We start from the raw sequence: 23317 nt of genomic DNA, 5'->3' as shown, positions 1-23317 counted from the left end.
CAGTTTTAACAGAGCTGACCGATAAGCAGGAACTTCGTTTGGTTTTGGCATTGATAAAAATTCAGTCTTGTGATCTCTTAACCACAGGAAGAAACCTTATATGGTTCTGCCCCTGGGATGCCAAATATAGTCATCCCCTGTTTAACTATGATGACAACACAGGCTGAACTGGTCAATTATCAGACAGGTAAAATTGGGTGTAGGTTTCTTAGCAGAGTAGTATATGTGCATGCATAATGTTTATAAAGTTTATATCTTCATCAGACCTGAGGGCTTCACTTCAGGTATTGCATTTTACAGATGCATCTCTGTCTGGCCAATCTGGCCACTCATATTGGATCGCAAAGTATCTTTTTATCACTTGCAATGTGACAAACAACGACAAGTCAAATCTAGAGTGACAGAAATGCTGGTATTCAAGAAGAGTGCCAAAGATCTCTCGTGCATCCTCGTTTGAAATCCGTAGCTATGAAGTTAATGACGCCTACGTTATCACAGCACCCCATGAAGGTAGGCTGGTGGTTTCTGGACACAAGTCTGATCTGATCAGATTTGCTCGTCTGATCTGATTTACCTGTAGTCTGAACGTAGTCCAAGTGCCTTAAACCTGTGAAAAGAGTTCGTCCAATGGCAGACACTGACCTGTACAGGTCCAAGAGGAAACAAACGTATTCCCACTTGAAGGGATGAATTTTACTGGGTGAGCTATGATGTGTTGCTTTTGTCTGCTGTGCACATCTGGCTGAGATGCAAGTACCTATGTTAGCTGCCAGAGTAATCATGAAAACATGTGACTTGTCCACAGGATATTATATGCTTATTTATTTATTTTTTTTATAGATTTTACTTTAAAGACTTGTCCTTGAGCTGACAGTCATATCGGTCAGTAAACAACTTTTTAACAAACTTTAGAATCTGAAATTAAAATAAAAGAATAAATTTGTATACGCTGATGCTGTCAGTTATTGGAATTTTTAGCCCCATTAAAATCAGATTAGGCACAACAATTTCAGTGGTCTCACTTATGACTCAAGCACATCAGGGACATCTGTAGGAGTTTAAAGCAAGTCTTCTCATTGCTGCTTCATCATGCAGTGTCACACCATCACTTGCACTGAGGTCAAGCTTTCTCAGGGGTGGACAATGAACATGACTTTCGGCCACCTGTGTCAGTTTTCTGTTTGAGCTGCAGCCGTGGCCTGAGAACTACCATGACTGGGCGAATTTAGCCATAATCCCTGGTGTAAAACACAGCTACCAAATCCCTTCATTAATGTAATCTAATTTCCATTTATTTTCCATAATCAAGTTCCAGCCAGTTATCACAGTGGTAATGAAACTCCATCTTTCTCATGCACTTCTTATTACTTTCTTTTGCGGCCTGATCATGTCTGTTCACTGCTTAACTCTCTAAGGAGAATCTCAGTGATTGTGTCAGTAGGATCTCTAGGCTTTGGCTGCAGACTGGGCTGTGTGTCTTGGAAGAGTAGAAGCAGATTTGAGCCCAGCCCTTCTGTTGTTCCTGTGTGGAAGCCCTTGTAGGCACGCGCTCTGCCAAGCACCCCTCCCTGGATCAGGAAGTGTGTTGTTTTGCTTCACAGGGTGAGCCTAGAGCCCTGGGCTTGTCCCGAATGTGCAGTCAACTGGCCCTGTCCCAAACCACACTGCAACTCCTACACACAAGCATAAGAGAACACTTGATAGCTGTTTCATGATAAAATGAGCTAAGTGCTGACACTGGATCTGTTCAGTGTGCTGAAGAATAATCTGTGTATCACGATATGGCATGTGGACAGACTGGCTCTCATGCAGACACTGTTGCAACATGCATGTGCATGTGTGGCTCAGTGAAGTCAAACTCTTCAAAGCTTAGGTAGATTTACTCATTATTGGAGCTGTTGACTGTCTTCTGACTTGTAAAGCTCCTGTCTAATATTGGATGCAAGTGCACACAAATCTTAAATGTTCAGTAATAAACGTAGTTCAAAACTTACTTCTGTCCTTGCTATTAATCAAATGTCACGTCAGTTCAGCCAAAACATGCCATTTCAGGACCCTTTAAAGTTGTATGTTGTACTAATTGTGACAGTAACAGAATTTTCTTATTTGGGTAATTACATCTGTCAGGGTTATGAAGTTCTAGCTGACCATTAATTGCACTTAAGACACTTGATATTTTCCATCAGTGTGTTCCTGCTTTCTTTTATCCATGTGTATTTGCCTCAAACCAACTGACGGAAAAAGCATCCAATTCACATTTGTTTGTTGCGACATAAACATATGATTGTGAAACTGTAGGGAAAAAAATACAAGCTCAAACAATTATAATTAGACAGTTATGTAACAGTTGTGACAGGCCTTATAGCGGATTACTTGCTTTACGTGAGGTCTTTTGTCTGTGGCTGCTTAGCCTGCTGTTTTTAACCTGGTGTTTTCCTTAGACCCGAAGCTGTTTTGTCTGATGTCTGAAACCAGAGGTTCCTTTGCAGTAACCCTTTTTGTTTAATTCCTTTTCTCTCTCTTTTTTTTTTTTTTGTAACTATTTTTGTAAAAGCTAAGATGCTAGATCTTACGATGTGAGATTTGCTCCCTTATTTTCACTGTTTACCTCCCTTATTTTATTTGTTCATTCCTTATTTTTTATTTTTAGCTCCTGAATTTAAATGTTTCTAAATCATCTTCTAAGCATTGTCAACTCTTTGAAAGTTTTTAAAAGTTTGCTAACACAGGTATTCCGAGGATTGATAGAACAACTTAGCGGTTGGTATTACTTCGAATTAGGATTTTGTTCATTCCCAGATGCTCTTCATTGGGTCAAAGCAGTAGCTCTTGGGTCATTTCCAGCACCCTAAGTTAGGAAGAGCACCAATTATAATTGCATTTCTTATGTCTTATGACTTATGTCTATTCTTGCAATAGCCTTTCTAAGATGCGAGCTCAGGAATGTTATAAGCTGTTATTATATAATGCTTTTCTTGTTTCTGTAAAGCACTTTGAATTACTACTGTGTTTTAAAGGGTCTGTACAAAAAAATTTGCCTTGCCTGGTGTTATCTGCATGTGATGTTATGCCAAGTGTTTTAGTCCATGTGTATGCCTTTATCAGGCTTAACTCTTTTGTCCTGTTGGCATCTTTCACGGGAACTTATTATAGTCCTGTATTAATGTAGCTCTTCTTTTAAAATAGAATGTGTATCTTTATAAATAGGGGAAATTCAGTTTAGTGGACCTCATTTCTTATTATGTTGCTGCTTCGATTTGGAGGTCATTCTGTTGCCGCAGTTTCTTCCCCTGTGATTCTTTATGAAAAGATCTATTCTTTATCCTGACAGAATAATTTTGGCTGTCGGTCCAGTTACAGCCAGCGTTCTGCTTCCTTTGTGCCTGCCTACTTTTTATCTCAGCGTCCCTCCGTGTCGCTGCCACGTTACACATACTGCAGAAACACAACCTACACTGCAGGCTCTCTAGTACAGACAAGGAGAGTGGCAGGACATAATCACGTTCAGTGGAGCATTTCAGATTACTTATGATTTAGATGTTCTTTCTTAAAGTGTTGAAACAAGCTGTTAAAAAGCATTGAAGCAATTTGTGTAACCTCAAACAGGTTTCAGGTTGGTGTCAAATGCAAATATCTGTGCATTACAGATTACTATTTATTGAGAAGGCATGATATCAGAATCATACATAGGACGGATGTTTACATTAGACAGATCCTAAATATTAGATATTTAGAGATATTCAGATATCCTGAATATAATTTTTTTAACACACACACTACAAAAAAATCTGAATATTTAGGTGATAGGCAACTACACTAAAAGTTCTATGTTTAACCCTCAACAGATAAATGTTAAATTTTTCTGTAATTCTAATCCAGCTGGACCTAGTTTCATTTTTTACTTTTTTGCTCAGTTTTTTACACTTAAATGTTCAGTTTTTATACAAATATCTATGTGGGCATTGGCAGATATGTATGTGAAATCTATTGGACATCAGCCCAGCATGAGGGACCAGAATGGTAACTTAACATTGGCTTAGTGAGCAGGCTACAGACCAAACATTGCCATACACCACAGTACAGATTTAATCATGACTAACTGGTGCTCTGCTGACATGAGTTTAGGAGATTTAATACTCAAAGAGCAAAAGTCAAGTTACTGGTGTTGGATTGACAGAAAGCGGTAATTGAACATGTTCTGTAGAGTTTGAGGCAGTAGTGTTTAGATTAAGCTAACAGTAGCTTAGTTAGCAGGCCAAACGTGCCACACACCACAGCACAGGCTCTGTTACGACTGACTGATGCTGAAATTACAGCATAAAGGATACCTGAGCATAAAGGTGAGTGACTAGTGTTGGAGTGAAAGCTGAAATCAAACGTGCTCTGTGGTGTGTGTGTGTGTGTGTGTGTGTGTGTGTGTGTGTGTGTGTGTGTGTGTGTGTGTGTGTGTGTGTGTGTGTGTGTGTGTAACTTTTAGCTGTCACCGAGATGCTATCATGCATAGGTTTGCTAAAGCTGTTGCTGGCTCTGATTTGTGCCCCGCCATTCAGGCCTGCTATAACAGCTTGACACAGCTTTATTTGAAATACAAAATACAGTCATTGTTTTTAAATACCAACATAATTTTTATATACTGCATTGTACCTTGTTACCATTATACCATCCAACTCTAGGGTGTCTGCGGTAGAGGTAAACTATTTTGTTCTTATTCAGACCTATGACTGGACACAGGAAGGGAGTGGTCAGAACAAGAAGTGATTTCATTCTCTCTTCCCTCTCTGTGTTGCTGCTTTTGAGGCTTGAAGGTGGAAAAACGTGTGTGGCTTATTAAAAGCAATTGAGATGGAATCATAGGAAGATCCTGCTAGAAAATGCACAGTATTTTCCAAAGATATTTTAAAAGCTTTTACAATGGATGTCCACCTATATGTTGCATTATAGTCATATACAGTAAGCAAGAAATAGCAGAAGCAACCTAACCTTTAATGCTTTTTCTAGTGGCTGAAGTTAAAAAAAAAAAAAAAACAAGGTCAAACTGAAAGGCCGACTGCAGCCAAAGGTTTTATGAGCTGCTTGTTTCTCATTTGTGTTGCAGTAATTGCAAATGGAGAGCATTTGTGTTCAATCTGCAGTAAACCCTCTGCTGGTGGTTTAAAAGTCAGTGGTCCGCTATAGTGAGCAGAGCTGAGTGTAATTGAAGACTTTCTCATATGAGAGTGACAGTGTGATGAATGTGTGTGAAACTGGGACACTATCACCAGGAACACACTCGCGCACCCAGCTCTGACCTGCTTTGAGTCTTCACTCCCTGAGTTGCTCTCTCTCTTTGAGCCTTAGGTGTTCTTGAAGGGTATCCAAGACCTCTCTTGATTGGTTTGAGCGTGTGTGTACTGAGGGTAACTTACTGAAGAGTAATGGTGAAACCTGAGTGCTGTGTTGGGCAGTTAGCAGCTCTAATCTATATCTAATCACCCTCTGTGTCCTGCATTGGACCTCATAGAATCTGCTAAGGCTGGCTGATAGATCGTGTGTGTGTGTGTGTGTGTGTGTGTGTGTGTGTGTGTGTGTGTGTGTGTGTGTGTGTGTTCAGGGGGTGGCGGGGTATAGATCTTTACCGACCTTTGGCAGACCCCCAGAAAAGCATCCCACAGTCTCCTTCCCCTCACTCTATTATTGTCCACTTGTGGGAGTCCTTCATTGATTTTTGTGTGTGTGTGTGTGTGTGTGTGTGTGTGTGTGTGTGTGTGTGTGTGGCATTGCTCATAGGTATGTGCAGTTAGACCGCAAACCCACTCTGGCCGGCATTGGTTAGAGGAAAACTGCTGAGACATATGTGTGAGGTAACTGGTCTCATTCCAGCAGTCATGATTGATGTGTTTCTTTGTGTTTGGAAAACTACCCCTCCTCCCTCGTCCTTCCTTCTGATGCAGGTCGATTAACTATAAATGTCCCTACAGATTCTGTGTCCTTTAACTTAGCATTTACTGTATCTGCACTTGACCCTAAACTGCTAGACATGCAAGTCTTTGCACTGAAATGAATACTAAAGGTGGGCAATATGGCAAAATATAAAATGAACAAAATGTACCAGCAACACAGTCACATTCAGTACTTAACAATGAAAGCACAGTTAGGCCCATTTTGATTTGATTTATTGCAGTGCCTTATGAGAAACATTGAATGAAAATAATTGTAGACATACACTATATTTCCAAAATTATTCACTCACCCAGCCAAATAATTGAATTCAGGTGTATAAAACCAAGCACCTAGGCATGCAGATTGCTTCTACAAACGTGTGAAAGAGTAGGTCGCTCTCAGGAACTCAGTGAATTCCAGCATGGTACCGTGATAAGATGCCACCTTAGAAGTCCAGTCATGAAATTTCCTCACTACTAAATATTCCACAGTCAACTGTCAGTGGTATTATGACAAAGTGGAAGTGATTGGGAATGACAGCAACTCAGCCACGAAGTGGTAGGCTACGTAAAATGACAGAGCAGGGTCAGCGGATGCTGAGGCGCATAGTGCACAGAGGTTGCCAACTTTCTGCAGAGTCAGTCACTACAGACCTCCAAACTTCATGTGGCCTTCAAATTAGCTCAAGAACAGTGTGTAGGGAGCTTCATGGAATGGGTTTCCATGGCCGAGAAGCAGCATCCAAGCCTTACATCACCAAGTGCAATGCAAAGCGTCGAATGCAGAGGTATAAAGCGCCTCCACTGGGCTCTAGAGCAGTGGAGACATGTTCCCTGGAGTGATGAATAACGCTTCTCCGTCCGGCAATCCAGTGGATGAGTGTGGGTTTCTTAGTTGCCAGGAGAACGCTACTTGTCTGACTGCATTGTGCCAAATGTAAAGTTTGGTGGAGGGTGCGCAAATATCCTGCCAAAATTGAAAATGAAATGAAATGCCTTCATTTGCAATTTAATTTTTCACATGAAAACGAGCAGTTTGTGACAAAAATAAAAATATATTGAAAACACCTATTTGTCATTTAATTTTAGTCGTTATTCTGGTTTTTCACGGCCAAATCTGAAATGAAAACGCTAACGGAAAAAAGAAAACAAACTTGGCTTTGGCTTTTCTTCATGAAATGCAGTATACATGTCAAAACTAAAATCAAAATGCAAAGTTTACTTTGCATGTTGGTCAAAGTGACCACATTGTCCTGAAAGTCTGTATCCCTTCAAAAACTCGGACAGCTGCTGGAGTCGGCTCTATTTAAGGATGCGTGTGTGTGTGTGTGTGTGTGTGTGTGTGTGTGTGTGTGTGTGTGTGTGTGTGTGTGTGTGTTCCCATGCTGTTCTGGCAGAGACGTTTCCAGGCCATTATGTCCTTGTTTTCCATGTGCTCCCTGCAGGAAGAGACAAAAGGAAGAGGGTGGGGCAGCAAAATAGTGTTCAATCTCTCTGTTATTTCCCTTCTGTTGGGTGTGTGGAAGTAGGCCCACCTCTCTATCTCTTTCTCTTTCTCTTACTTTTTTCTCCCACTCTGTTACCTAGTAGTAAATGCACTCCTGCTGAACGAAGCCAGGTCTAGAGTCAGCTCTCACTCTTAACACCTGTTTAGTTGTTTGGATTTTGGATTTTACTCTTGCATGCTTTAACCGACACAATATGCCATGCACAAATAGTGATGTGTCATATCTGACAGTTATTTCCTTTCTCTGTCTCTCTTTAGCGATGGCAGCTATCCGTAAGAAGCTGGTGATCGTGGGAGATGGAGCTTGTGGGAAAACTTGTCTCCTTATTGTCTTCAGTAAAGATCAATTCCCTGAGGTCTACGTGCCCACCGTGTTTGAGAACTACATTGCGGACATTGAAGTGGACGGGAAACAGGTTGGTCAAGAGTCAGAAGGCAGTCTTCTTCAGACAGCTCCTGTCTTTCACAACTAGCATTTCCCACCTACAAGGACTCCAGGAATTCTTTAAATCCTGGATTTGCAAAATTTAAATTGAGATGTTTAGTGCTTTTAATAAAAAAAAGTGTACGTGAGTTAAAAATAAGAGTGAGATGCAGTGTTCATACCTGATCTTCGACAAAACAATAAAACGCAAAAAATCCCTTTTTTTTTATTGCTGTCAGATGGAGTTGATAACCTTATGAATCAGTGGTGGGGATTTGATCAAAAATTTTAATGTTCACTTGCCTCAAATGTAGTGAAAGTACAAAAAATGGCTTCAAGGTGGTATTCCTACTGTTGTTAGCCATGTGATGTACTTTTCTGCATATTTATAAGTATGTGTCTAAATACTGCTGTAAGGACCAGTAAACAGTAATTGGTACTTTTGCACAGTACTAAGTAGTACTGTGCAAAAGTTAGAAACCACCCCTCATTCATTTCATTTCCTTTTCCAATTAAGTACTAGTTCTTTTTTGAGATGTTTTTCTGAGGAGATTGGATATATGCACTAGTGCACTTATTGGTAATCCACTTGCATAAGGAAGGAGAAAGGAAAATAAGTGAAAAAGCAGGAATGTCTAAAACTGGAGTTCTAAACAATTATTAAAGGATATAGAAAAAATGGGACTCTTAACTACTCTGCAAGGCCTGGTAGACCACCAGCTTTCACCATTAGATAAACAGAACATAAACTTTCGTCTTGGAGTGAGAGGAGAAAATCTAGCTCCACTCTTGCTTTAGATCTGAAAAATTCACAGGTGTTTCTGTCCATCCTTCTACTGTGAGAACACAGCTCAGTGCTATGGTTCTGAAAGGATGTGGAGATGCCAGTAGGTCATTACTTAGAAAAGAAAATGGACAAAAAAAGGACATTTGCACTACAATGGCAAAAGTGGATATCTGAGCTGTGGAAAAAGGATTTATGGACTGAGGACTGTCTAAATTTGAAATTGGGCTTAAATGGATCGGGAGAAGCAGAAAATGCAACCAACTTATAAGACTGAAGTTTGGAGATGTGAAGAAATATCTTCTTTGAAAGACTGAACACAAATCTCCCAAAAAGCTGCTGTTAAAGTAAGGTGTAAAGACACTATATATTTGGGGGGGGATTTTTGAGGCATCTGTCTAATTTATAGTTAGCTATATGTTTTCTGTTTTTATTTATTTATTTTTACATTTTTGTACAAAATAAACTTGTACTTACTGGCATTTTGACTGGAAATTAAATAAATGAAAGGGTGGTCTGACTAATGCACGGTGCATGGTCAGTAAAGAATATAAAGTAAAAAATGTAAAGAATATAAACAAATAATAGCGTGCAATAGTATATCAGCGTGGCTTGGTCCAGTAAACCTCAGATGACACCATTTATTAGCTGCTACTCTTTATTAGTTGTGTGTCTGTGTGTGGGGGTGTATGTTCTGCAATAATGCTGCTTTTCGCCTTCACTTGAGTTAACCAAGGCCTCTCTCAATAGCCTGCACTCTCAGTAAGAGCCATTAGATGAATGTCAACATGCTCCAATAACTGCACTGACTGAGTCTATTGAACAGGTTTGTTCAGTTTAGTTTTGTTGGTCACTGACATGGGACAGCACAATATGATAAGCATTAGCCTCACTGATGTTGTACATGTTGTATAGAAACACATACAATACTAAGGGGGCACTGTGTAATCAGATTTCAAAAGCCTAGTTACAGGCCACTGATGTTTAATAGACAGTGTAGGGCAGAGATGGGGTTTCTAAAGAGTGGGTGGACAGGGCTTGCACACAAGCAGTCAGTCAGCTATGACTGGCTAGGTATGGTTGAGTTTTTTTTTTTTTTTTTTTTTTTTTTTACAGTGACCCTTGCTTGTTATCTGTTGAGTAGCTCAATGGGCATCTCTAAGGATGCAACCTTTAAATGTATATGCTGATATGATGTTAAAATTCTGGCAGGGTTTTGCATTTATGTAATAATCACACAAATGTAAGACACATTTATGCAACAAACACCTACAGAATTCAATTAACACTGTTCATGCTGGGCACCAGCATGTTAATCAGACATTAGTGTTTTTATTTTGCAGACTTGTTAATGTGTTTGTCCTTTTTATATGAAATGAATAAAAAGATATGCAGAACATTTAGTGTGGATGACTTGAATGTTGGGACTGCTTACAGATTGGGTCCAACAACCTGTTTAAGTGAGCAGAGTTTCAGACTAATAGAAAATCGTCAGGTCTTTTATTGTATTGATTAGGGATGCACAATAGGCATCTGCTTCAAATGTGATCAGGTTCCAGTTTTATGATATAAATAACAGTAAATAAGTTAATAAGCAGATAAGTGCACTGACACTATATTTAAATTCTGTTGCTACACCTGTACCAAATTGTTTAAGCTTTAATTATGCATGACTGATTGTGCTAAATAGTCAGTTGTCTCTCACTTTTGATGTAGCACAGGGGTGGCCAACCTTTCGGACACCAAGTGCCAGAACAGAATGCTCATTACTACTAGGAGCAACAGGCTATATTTACACAAACATTTATAGTTTTTAAACTAATTTTCCTACCTGTCATGTAGATGAGTTTAGTGGGACTTCTGGCATTCTTTGTTTTCCACAATCCATTTCAAATCTGGCTTGTATTCAGTTGTTGCTACTCAATGCATTTCTTTCACATGTGTATCAGTAAGAACAGAGCGATGCTTTGATTTCACATGTTTCAGGGTGGAAAATACTGATTCACAAACATAGGTTGAGCTGAACATTGACAGGAACTTCAGTGCAGCTTGTTTTACATTGGGATACTTCTCCACAGGCACAATTTTCCAAAATTCCAGGGTTCCCGCACTCAGAACAGACCTGAGTCTGTCATCTTCAAAAAGTTCAATCATCTCCATTTGAGATGTAGCTTCATCTGTCATCAATGGGGCTTTCAAACAGTCTGAATCAGCAGCAAATGTATTTTAGGAATTAGGAATGTAATTTGTAGCCTTTTCAGCTGTAGATCATGGAATCTGTCTTCAAAGTTCTGTTGCAGACTTTCAAGAAGTGTTGCATAGTGTGCAGTTAATTTGACACAGACTGGAAATGTGTTAGTTCTCCCTTTTTAAGATGAGTTTTAAACAAATGCAAATACTGACTGCACTAGATCAGGTAGCATCTTTTCATTTTGTTGTCAGCACATTCAACTTTGTACAGAACAAAGTATTCAATGAGAATATTTCATTCATTCAGATAGATCTAGGATGTAGCATTTTATTTGATGTGTTATCTAAATAGGCAAGGTTTTTTTGTTTGTTTGTTTGTTTTTCTTTCAATAAAGAGCAAATTTGGCTAATAACAAAAGTACTGGAAATATATGTAAAATAAAAAAGTGCTGATACTGCAAATGTATAGTAATATTATTAATTTTAATATTATAATATTAATATAATTCAGCAAATTATTGGGAGGAATACCATATAATGTATTGCATATGCATATATGACAGTTGTGTTCTTGTTTTGATAAAGACCTCAATTTTAGCAGCTGACATTGCGCTCACCTTCTCCAACACTGATTCAACAGATCAGGTATAAATCAAGCCCACGGGTCTTTTGTTAATGTCATGGAACAGTATCTGTGATTAACACCTCAACTGGCCAAAGGAAGGGTTATTTGTGAAACCTTAGATAAGTTAAAATAATAGAGAACTGCGTCAGATGGTCAGTGGGCTGGCTGTCTAGCTGAAACTCACACTAGGGCAGTGAGTGTGAATTTGTACTGCAACACTGTTTGATAACTTTTCTATTTGCATTTTCAGAGAATTGGTACTTTTGAAGGTTTCGTTACCTCATGTCCTGCAATCAGAATGACCATACATGAATTACATGACTGGAAATCCCTGTTAGCATGCCAGAGACTGAAGTCAGTGAATTACAAGCTATCGCTGGACATTTGAGGTCTGACCTGTATTAGTAAGGATGAAAGATGAAGAGATGGTATGGAATCTGTTAGCCCCTAGAGAAAAGATCAGCTGACTTCAGTCAGAAAGGGTTCAGTATGTTCCTTTCTGTCTGATGTTTCTAACACATACAGTCCCCAGTTCTTTTGAACTGTTCAGTTAATGTTTTGTTTGCACTGTTACTGTTCCAATAAGGGAAAAAGAATTCCTACAACAATATTAACATGCTTACGAATCCTTATTTTGCATCAGTAATTTTCATGTTTATTGAAGTGTCTTCCCTAGTATAAAAAGAAAGTGTTGTCCCTAAATTATTGACTGTTTTTCTTTTCGAAACGTTTGACTAAACACAAATTGGACATTTGTGCTGAAGCTAGTTTAAACAGCTGAAAAGTTTGAGTGCTTATGTAGTCTGACATCACAACAAGGGGATGAAATGAGTGCCATTCAGCATTATTTCCAAAGTGTTACTTTTTTGTTCTTTCGGTTTTGCATTTTATGCAAACAGAAATGGCAAGATTTAAACAGAATTCTATTTAATTATACATTCCATGTCAAATTTACTTACATCTATATCAAAACATGTCTCTTCTACTACAGCACTGCTGCAGTAGTCTCCCAAATGAGATTACCCAGTTTAAAGACTGTGGAAAAACCTCTTCTGATGATGTAGCTTGGAGTTGTGAGGAGCTTTTGACAAGCTACAGATTTGACTTGGATTTTTGGGGCCAGTTAAAAAATCTTTTTGAGAAATTGAGCTGTTGGGGGGCTGTTTGGTGGGGGGGGGTGCTAGGAAGCAGAATATCTTATTGCAATAGCATAACTGTAGCAGCTGTCTTCAAATTATCAAGACAATGGAGAGACTTAATTCTATAATTGACACATTAATTTGCATGAGGAAGACAACAAGCTAAAAGATAAAGTTTGCAAGCTAGCTACCTGGTTATCTAGACATCTTGTCTCATTTTAACTAATTTTGTCTGGCTACAGGGGTTAAACTTATCTCTGGAATCCACTTTATGCTAAATGAAGAGAAGATTGAAGTTTCCTTTATTTCGTTTGACAGCTGCTGTAATATTTACACTGTTGCTAGCTTGGTTGTATTTATTACCCTATAGATCAGTGGGCTAAGCTAGTAGTCAGCACAGGGATGCCCAAAGATTGTGTAATGGTATAATGCATACTCATTATTTTAGTAAGAGAACAGTGATGAATGTAAACAAAACGCTGCATTACAGAATACTTATGACATTTCAAATGAGATCAAAACAGATTAAACTCCTAGTTTGAGCCCTAATGCCTTTTTTAAATGTTATTTCAAACGTCTGATGGTGTATAACATTTTTCCTATTACATTTTAAACTAGTGAATTTCTTTCCTGCCACGTTGCATAAGATCCTCCAAAAATATACAGTTCAGTCTCATCATCTCCCATGTGAATGCACCATCTCTGGTTCCTTGCTGGAGACTCAGCCACTGGGAAATCCAGCGTGGTCTGCCAGAGGGATATGCGCAGCACATTAGGTGACCTTTGTGACTAAATTGACTTGCACTCAGAGTAACCTTTAGCATTCCTCTTACACCACTAAGCCATTTTACCGGAAAGAATATAAAGTGTTTTATCAGATGACGACCTACAGAGTCTAGAGCTTACTAAAAACCTGGAAATGTCATTGTTACCATATTTACTGTGTGGGTTGTCAGCATGGGCCTTCCTTAATGACTGAAACTGAAATGATTGCTGCAAATATGAATGATTACTTTTAGTCAGAAGAGAAGAAGGATGAGTGGAAGAGTGTTCTGGGGTATTCAGTGGATAGTGAGGTAATTTATTTCAATCTGTTATATACTTTATTGGTCCTGCGAGGGAGATTTTTCATTTTTGCTGCGTAACTATGCCCCAATCTGGGAGCAGCACACAGTCTCCAGCAGAGCGTTACGGCCTGGGGCAGTGATGGGGTTAAGTGCCCTGCCCAAGGGCATGACCAGGTATACCTACTCAGTCGTGGGATTTGAGCACGCAGCATTCAGGTAGATGGCTCTCATCTCTTGCCACTAAGCTGCTGGCCACCCCCTAATCTAAGATGGCCTTGAGTTGAACTCAAAGCTCATCAGTGTCTGAGGGCAATGAAGGCTATCTTGACTGGTCCAAACCAGAAGGGCTACTGTGGCACAAGTCACAGAAATTTCTTTATGGTTCTGTGGGAGAAGTGTGTTACAGCACACTCTGCGTCACACCTTGCTGTGTAAGAGGCTGTGTAGCAGAAGACTGATTGTCCAATGTTGAAAGCACCTACACAGTGCATGCCAGCTTCACACCTGGACCTTGGAGCAAGGGAAGGTCACCTGGTCCGATTAATTTCTTCTTCTTTTACATCACATTGCCAGCCTTGATTTCTGATGGATGTGGGCTCTCAAAAGAAAATGTCACATTTTAAGTACCATGACTTTTTGGTATGGTAAGCAAATGATTTTTAAGAAGCAAGTCAAAATACAGAGAGTACAACATTTCATCTTGACTTGGCATAGTTACACAGCAGTTACCCACTGTATTGTAGACCTAAATTTCATGTTAAAATTGCTAAAACCTTCTCCTAGGAACCCTGCCAGACCATGCTATGATTGATTGGCTTCTGAACGTGTCACCTTTTTATTTGCTCATAAGTTGTCATCTCTGGTTAGGACAGTATTGATATGTATGTAGTGTTTAGTAGCTATTAATCATTTGTTTGTAGCTGTAAAATAAACATGTGTGGTCGGGTTTCTGATCTCAGCAAGACATTGCATTTCTGGATCACAACACAGACATGCTTGACATTAACTCCTTTTAGCTTTATCTCACTTGTATAGGCTCTGCATGCAGTGTGTATGTATGAGAGGGAGAGGAAGAAGATTGTGTGCAGAGGTGTTGTGTGCAGTTATCTTTACATTCACAATGCCATAAATAAACTCTTGGGGGGGGTGTGGCAAGAGAGAGAGATCCATATTTGTGCCTACTGGAATTGAGGCCACGCAGCACAGCCAAGGAAAGGACCTTCAGCTGACAAAGTCCTGTCGTACTTGGAGCAAAAAAAATGAGTGTTATATGTGGCAGTAAAGAGTATAAGGTGTGTGTGGATGAATTTATACATTATTAAAAATTCTCTCTCTCTCTCTCTCTCTCTCTCTCTCTCTCTCTCTCTCTCTCTCTCTCTCTCTCTCTCTCTCTCTCTCAGGTTGAGTTGGCATTATGGGATACGGCAGGACAAGAGGACTATGACAGGTTGAGGCCATTATCCTATCCCGACACAGACGTCATTCTCATGTGTTTTTCCATAGACAGCCCAGACAGTTTAGGTACTTCACAATTACCATGAAATATACAGTGTTATAATGCCTTTGTTTGTATCATTGCTGTTCATGTAGTCCATTTGACCCAAGGGATCATTTATATTTTTTCCAGTCAAAGTTATTCATTTTTCAGAAGATAGTTCTGAGATTAGATGTAAGATCATCCACTGGCAACCTGATGCAAGGGGAAAGTCAATGGAAAACCAAAAGCAGTGAGAAAAAGAAATAGAAAAACAAGAAAAAGAAAGAACAAAGAAACTGCTGGTGTTCTCATAACAATGGACTGACCACCCCAGAGTCAAAACCTCAGTATCACTGATTGTGTTTGGGATTGCTATGATCATGAGAAACAGCTTCTAAGACTGAACTTTAGAGGCTTGGGAAAATATTCTGACAGAAGTATCCTGAAAAGAATGGAAGCTGTAACAGTGGCAACACAAAATACCGTAAACATTGTTGTTGAGACTTATTTATATTTTTAATGTTATTCTCTGGTAAACAAATGTTTTCTGCGTTTTTGATGCTGAAATAACTTGAATGACTTGATGGCAATCTAAACCTCATCTCCAAAAATAATATGGCTTAACATGGGGGTGTCCAATCTTGTCTGCAAAGGGCCAGAATGGCTACAAGTTTTCAGTCCAAGAAAGCAGGGGCATAACTGATTCGTTTAATCAGTCAGTTTTATTCGTCAACAACTGATCATGCATGCTTCTGCTATGTTGGACTGAAAACCTGCAGCCATAGCATCCCTTTAAAGACAAGATTGGACTCCCCTGGCTTGAAAAAAAAAAACCTAGTTTTGGACCATATCTGTTAGTAAGTTCAACTTGAAATATTACATAACATAAATGACTGGTGTTTTCAACTGGTATTTAAAAAAAATGAAAAGAAAACAATGATAAGATAGTGATGATATGCTGCTGAGGTCTGTGAACTCTAGCTCTGACAATGCTTTTGTAATATGCTGTCACACAGAGAACATTCCAGAGAAGTGGACACCAGAGGTGAAGCATTTCTGTCCCAATGTTCCAATCATCCTAGTGGGGAATAAGAAAGACCTGCGCAATGACGAACACACTCGCAGAGAGCTGGCAAAGATGAAGCAGGTACACAGCTGACAGAGTGGATGAGTCAAACTCTGTGTGTTTGTCTTTTTGTGTGTTGTCATGGCAATAGCTGGTAGTTTATTCTAAATAATAGCAGATGCTCTTTTGTTGACTATTCTACTGAAAAGCAGACCCTGAGGCACTTCCTGTCTCCAACACCCACTTCAGGAAGTGGAAATGCAGCTGTTTCCTGTTAAAGGAAAGCTTAACTTCTCTCCTTAGGAGTTGCATCATGTTTTGAAAGAGTGTTTGTTTTAAATATTTGACCCTTGGTCAAATGATGTTTTGTTGATTTTCTCAGTGAAAATAAGTACATCACACATCCGCTACAGAGAACACAATCATGCACGGTTTAATGCACAATTACTGTTTATTTGCTGAATATAACATATTGTAAAAAGGACCTGGCCTATTGAAACATTATGGCACATTGGAAATAAAATTTTTTCCCACAATATGTTAACGTCTGCAAATGAATAGAAATCGTGCTCTAAAATGGCAGAATTGCCATATTCAAAATTGACATTCAAATTTATAAGGCCCCCCCCCTCTTCCAAAAAAATTGGAATTTTAAAGCTATAGACTACCTTACACCAGTTCTAATAGTAAGACGCTACCACTCATCTTATTGATGTGTGCCCTGAAATTTGCATATAGAACAGTCAAGCTAATAATTTTAATATAGACAAATACTATTATCTGTTTTAAATTCAGCTAAAAATGTTTGCATTACCGCATACCTTTAGTTCGAAAACAGCACGTTTATAAAGAGAAGTTTGTAAAGAGTTAGATAGCTGATAGAAAACCTGACAAATTCAATAATTTATGTTGAATGTTTCATTCCATTAAATCCATGCATGTAGAGTGTAAAACTAACCCAAGCTTCTTGCTTATTGGTGCTTTTCTGTGACTCTTCCTTTGTTCTATAGCAGCGCTTTGTACTGTCTCTTACCCAGCACCAGAAATCCCAGCCAGCATGATACAGCGCTTCACGTCCAGTGTACAGCTTTAGCCAGCTGCAGTAGTCTTTCTGTGCTTTTTCGCTTTGGCTAAAAAGATGAGAATCTTTGACCCAAATGCAACTCTGGTGGAGTATAGGGATCAGACATCTTATTGTTCTTATTAGAAAAGCATATAATGTCCTTAATGAGGTCATAAAGTTATTTTGTATAAGAAGTACTTTTCTGGGGGGAAAAGAACATAAAAGCTGAAGAAGCAAAAGCATTTCTTTCTCTAAAGTGGCTAGAGGATGGATGATGCCTCAAGTGAAAGAATACTGCTTATGGTTGGCTTGCTAAATTCGTCAGTGATGGTTTCCCTCATTTTGATTTGAAAAGAAGAGATTTTTCTCAGGCCTATTTTTCTGGTCCTTGTATAACTGTGTATTAAGTCGTTCCAGAGAAATAGTACTTTGCTGGTGGACAAAAAATAAATAAATACCAGAAAAAGGTTTTCACCATAAAGTGGGCCTTGGGTAGAGTCAGTGTAAAACCACACAAGCGTAAGGATGCATGTGTACATAAATGTGTGCTTTGTGCATGTTTTCCAGGAGCCGGTGAAGCCAGAGGAAGGCAGAGACATGGCTAACAGGATCAGCGCTTTTGGCTATCTGGAGTGCTCTGCTAAAACTAAAGAAGGGGTGCGGGAGGTGTTTGAAATGGCCACCAGGGCGGCGCTTCAGGTTCGCAAGCGCAAGAAGAGGAGCGGCTGCTTGCTCTTATGAGCCCACACTACTACTACACTTCTGCCAACGGTTAAACGAGTGCACCAGGAAAAAAACCTTTACCAAACCAACATCATCGCCGTACTGTATTACGCATTTCACGCAAGCAAGATGTGCGCGAGAGAGACTGACAAACCTGTTTATAGAGAAACCAACCCACCTGTGCTCTTAAAGTTTCTGTATGCACACAGACCTGTTCTGCCATCTCTGACTTTTCCTTTCTTCTACCAGCATATCTTCCTCTGTGTGGGAGAAAGATTGATTTGATTTTGTATGTATTTGTACATAAATCTTAGTCTCCTCTTTCTCTCTCATTTTTTTCTGTCTCTTTCTCGCTCTTTCCTCATTCCATGTTATATTCAAACATTGCTTCTTTATGAATTGTTTACTTATTTGGGCTGAAGCCTGACTGGCAAATACCTGCTACGTTTGGAAAATGATCAAGAATACATTTATTATTCATTCAAAACTCTTGGCATCATTGTGTCTAAGTCTGTGTAGTATTAGAAGTAACTGTGGGCCACTAAGTTTTAACCAGTGTTTTTTGTCAGGGACATGGGAACTGCTCTCCAGTCAGCAGCCAGAGGTAACTCGGATGAACAGCAATATGGGGCTCAGTTGGGTGAAATGGAGTTAGCACAGAGTGCTAACATAATTAGCTCATTCAGCCTGTCACTGTCTACTCCTTGCTGTGTGTACACGCAAGATGAGTCTGACACTCTCCATACCTTGATAAAAATATCTCACTTGCAGTTATTCCTGTTCTAATGGGCCTCCAGGCCAGGAGCGGCAACCAGTCGTGAATCTTGCAGACGTGCTAGATTTGCCTGCATTAATTTCCCTTAACGTTACTGCTTGAAGAGTTGGGTACAGCGCAATATGTACAGTTTGCTCCAATGGCAGTATGACTGTACCAGCTCTTCTTCTGACTCTTCTTCTACTTTCTCCTGGCTGAGCTCTCTGTAATATGTTCTGATCTTGCAGTGTGGTAAAGTAGCTGAATCCTTGTCTAGCGAGCTGAATTGGGGGTTTAAGCAGCTAAAAGGAACTTCCACTGATTTCTTAAAGTTTCTCTGTATTTCAGTTGTTAAACATAGTGGAGAGTGGTATGATGTGAAATGGTTAATTGTAAAGAAACCTAAGATTTCTAAGACATGATGGGAGCCATAGGTTGTAATGTCTACAGCACACATTTTACCCATTTATTTACTATCCAGAATGATCAGACCTTTTTATATGTCATGATGAAAATGATGTTTCAACTTTGTCATTTGCACGTCCGGACATTTATGCATTGAAATGCTTGTGGTGAGGCTCAGATAATCACCCTACAGAACATAAATAAGTAAAAGTAGAACATAAAAAACAAATGGAAATATATTAAATATACACAAAATATAGAGAAAAAATAGTATATTTTATAGATGAAAGTAGATGAAAATCTGGCAAAAAAGTTTTCCTCTCAAAACAATAACACAAAACAATGTTTCAAGCATCGGACACCATATTTATAACCACTGTACTGCTAACTTGCTGTGAGGGAGCTTTTAGAGGCATTAAACACTTCTGACTTCTGGTTCCTATCAGCACCACTATGAACAATTCTTAGTTTCTCTTGTATGTCAAATTTCACATCAGACCAATCTGAGCTAGTTTGTTTACATCTTAACAGTTGCCGTAAAATCAGTGAAATCCTCCTCCAAAGTTACCTTTTGATTCTGAACCCCAGTGGCTCATGTAGCAGCCTCTGCTACTTGGTAACTATTAGTAGTTAAAGGTTAATGAATTCTGTCTTAAAGAATTCCTCTAATTTTTGAAAATCTTTGCATAACTAAATGACATGTAAACAGTAATGTGGTTTCGATGTGAAACTCTCCATTCTAGGGAAACTTGTCAAGTCAGGATTGTCCACAGTGGTGATGACAACCAGACATCTAAAGAGTTTTTGTTGCAAGGCAAAACCGTCCCTGAAGACTGTTTCACATCAAACCGCTCTCATTTTATTTACATCTAAATGATTTAATAATGGGGCGGCACGGTGGCGTGGTGGGTAGCGCTGTCGCCTCACAGCGAGGAGGGCCTGGGTTCGATTCCCCGGCCGGGCGGCCAGGGTCCTCTCTGTGTGGAGTTTGCATGTTCTCCCCGTGTCTGCGTGGGTTTCCTCCGGGTTCTCCGGTTTCCTCCCACAGTCCAAAAGACATGCAGTCAGGCCAATTGGACATGCTAAATTGCCCCTAGGTGTGAGTGTGTGAGTGACTGTCTGTGTCTGTCTGTCTGTCTGCCCTGCGATGGACTGGCGACCTGTCCAGGGTGTATCCTGCCTTTCGCCCGAAGACTGCTGGGATAGGCTCCAGCATCCCCCCGCGACCCTGACGGAGAAGCGGCTTAGAAAATGGATGGATGGATGGATGATTTAATAATGCAGATTTTATTTACATATAAATGACTTAATAATTCCTCTTTAACAACCACAGTGCATATGCTCAGCTCAGTCCTGCACTCACTTGTGGTGCTCTCCACTAACCACAAGGGGGAAACAAAAACGATCATAATACTAACTAGAAGCAGAGCTAGAGTTGTAGATCCAGTTGTGAGTGGTAGACGGTAATGATGACTGAGCCAAGCGATATGTATCTGATAGAATGTACATTTGTTGAAATCTTAATTTAGTGTGGGAATATGTAGTGAAAACTATTCCATGAGGCACAGTAAAAAGTTATAAAGTTGTATACAGTTTTAATTAGTTTTTAATACTCTGCATACCCCAAACTAGCATGTCTCCCTTGTATTAACCTCTTAAATGATAATAAAATAATAATAACAAAAAATAATATTTATAGGTTAATAAATACATTAAAATGTGTGGGAACTCCACTTTGAAGGTGTAAATGGAAATGTATTGTGAAAGTACAATTTTTGCTTTTCAGTAATACTCCACCCTTGGCTTTACATTCAAAGGGGAATTCCATTATTTTTGTTATTTCCATTAAGTTTTGCATAATTGTTGTTGAGATTGTAAACTAAGTGATTCAGAGTGGATTGATGTGAAGTGGTTTGTTGCAGAGAAACTCACTGCCTTGAGATGTTGATGAGGGTAAAATAATGGTAAATCTGGAATAATAATGGTTAATGTTGTATTAGGCAGTGTATTTGAAACCATAAGAACATTCCATTCGGTCGTGTAACCATTAAACACTGTAAACAAATTTGACACATTTTTCTAGACCGGCACATTTCGCCTCAAAACCAACCTGAATGACTTTGTTTACACCTTCAAATTAAGATTCAAGAGTGAATCATATGCATAGAGAAATAGTTGCACCGTACAATGAAATTTACAAATACAGTCACATTTACAATGAAATCTCCCTGACTACAAGTTATATAACCCTGTATAAATTCTAAACACTATTTACTACTATACAGAACTACAACTTTATATATTTCTTTTAAAGTATATATAATACTGACTTTTAAACAGGTAATGTTTACTGTACGTAAATACAGCTGATTTCAGCTTGTCCTGATGCAGGGGAAGGGGTCTAATACATCTGTGAATGACTTGGTAAGATAATGTCTTAAATGAGAAGATGAATTGCATACCCCCATTTGTTTCGGAATAAATAGTGCCTACCAAGTCGTCCACAGGGTAAAAAATGAATAAATAAATAAAAAATCCAAGACACATGGTAAATTGACCAAAATGTTTACACATAAACACCTGAGTGGTGTCTAGCTTATCAAAAGGTTTCTTCTCTGTGTGGACAACAGTCATGACAAATATCCAAGCAAACAGAACCATGGAGGGTGAGCGATACTTAAACACACTGCATACATCTGTTTGTGTGTACACAGACGGATGTCACTAACCAGTGGCAGATGAGGGGATGTTCACAGGATGCAAAGCTTCTCCGGTTCCTCTGTTCTTTGTTAGCAGACATGAGGTCATCCCTGTAGCACATAATGAAACCGAAATAGGAGGAGGTAGAAAACCCCATCAGACGACCCATGAGACCAGTGACAGATGATGCCCTCTACTGCCCCTCATATTCACATCTGCGTTGTTGTGGCCAACTCAGCTGAGCTGTCTCCTTAGAAGATGTGGTTGACAAAAAAGACATACATTTTCACCTCTAGAGGGCAACAGATCTCTTTTATAAAGTAGAGGTAAAATCCTTTGGTCCATGTGCAGTACTGCGACTTCTACTTTACAGCACTTGTGGGACTTTTCTTTTATTCCCTCTAAAATGTCAAAGTATATTTCATCCATGTTTAATCCTCCAGTTCTGATAAAAGCTGGTAATTTGAGTAGTTTTCTATAATAAATTTTTTTGTTTTAATCATCTAATGCTTATTGGTAAACCCCAGACTAAGCTTAAGAACGCATGATGATCATCTTTACAGAGTTTTAGGTGTTTTTATACTTGTATACTTCTATTATCAGGCCTGGCTGACCATGGAGTGTAACTAGGCTAAAATAAAGATACAGAACACACACACATGATTATAATGTTACAGTTAGATATTTAACATGATCTGATCATCCATTTTGGGCTACTATCCACTCACCAACACAGGAGCTACACCTCCCAGACACAACTGTGTACTTTATTAAACGAGAACATTATTTCTCCTCCATACAACCTCACTTTGTTCACTTCTGCACAGATCTTTTCTCACAACCCTGAGCTGTACATACAGCTTCCTTCAGCCTTCATTGGATCTCACCATCATCTTTTCACATGCTGAATGTCTCAAGAGGGATAAGCAAGTAAGACTCAAACGTTACTCTGATTGCTTCAACCAGCCCACTCTAATTGGCTGGTTGAGCGTTGCATTGTAATTGACTATTTGCAGGCAATGCACACAGTTTGAGGACTTAAAAGGAAAAAAGGGCAACATGAACTTACGTTAAACTGGCATATTGCTATCACTTGTATCAGAGACAGTATAATAATGTGTCAGATAAAACCAAATGTACTGTTTAAGAGCTTTTCCAAAAGTGGACCAAAACTTTAACCTTTGGTCTGTACTACACGTCCCAGAATGATTCATATCACATGACATGACTACCCTAGCAGCTCTGCTGCTGAGCCTCACTGGAACACCTTGTAGAATGTCAGAGGCAACATGAAATCCAGTGATTATACACACCAACCAAGTACAAACAACCAAGATCTTGTACAGTCTGAGGGTTAAGGGGCAGGGGCTCAAGACCTCCTGGGACCTAGCTGTGCAGTTGGCTAGCTAATTAAATACTGCGATTTGTTTGGCTGACTGAGTTCTGTATCCTGATTGGCGAGCTCAGTTCTTTGG

The 23317-nt window shown here is 39.3% G+C and overlaps 1 protein-coding gene across 1 annotated transcript in view; it reads left to right on the top strand.

The window, feature by feature from the left end:
• rhocb (ras homolog family member Cb) overlaps positions 1 to 18470 on the top strand; it is a 40377-nt gene extending 21907 nt beyond the window's left edge. Inside the window, exons 2-5 of the mRNA XM_037535908.1 lie at positions 7684 to 7841; positions 15055 to 15175; positions 16148 to 16278; positions 17828 to 18470. Coding sequence (XP_037391805.1) covers positions 7686 to 7841; positions 15055 to 15175; positions 16148 to 16278; positions 17828 to 18001 — 582 coding nt within the window. The 5' untranslated portion in view covers positions 7684 to 7685 and the 3' untranslated portion in view covers positions 18002 to 18470. The remainder of the gene's footprint in view (positions 1 to 7683; positions 7842 to 15054; positions 15176 to 16147; positions 16279 to 17827) is intronic.
• Positions 18471 to 23317: the final 4847 nt, after the last annotated feature.

This window comes from Pygocentrus nattereri, chromosome 28, assembly GCF_015220715.1.
Source record: "Pygocentrus nattereri isolate fPygNat1 chromosome 28, fPygNat1.pri, whole genome shotgun sequence".
NCBI classification, from domain to species: Eukaryota; Metazoa; Chordata; class Actinopteri; order Characiformes; family Serrasalmidae; genus Pygocentrus; species Pygocentrus nattereri.
This window is presented reverse-complemented; position numbering and strand designations above follow the sequence as displayed.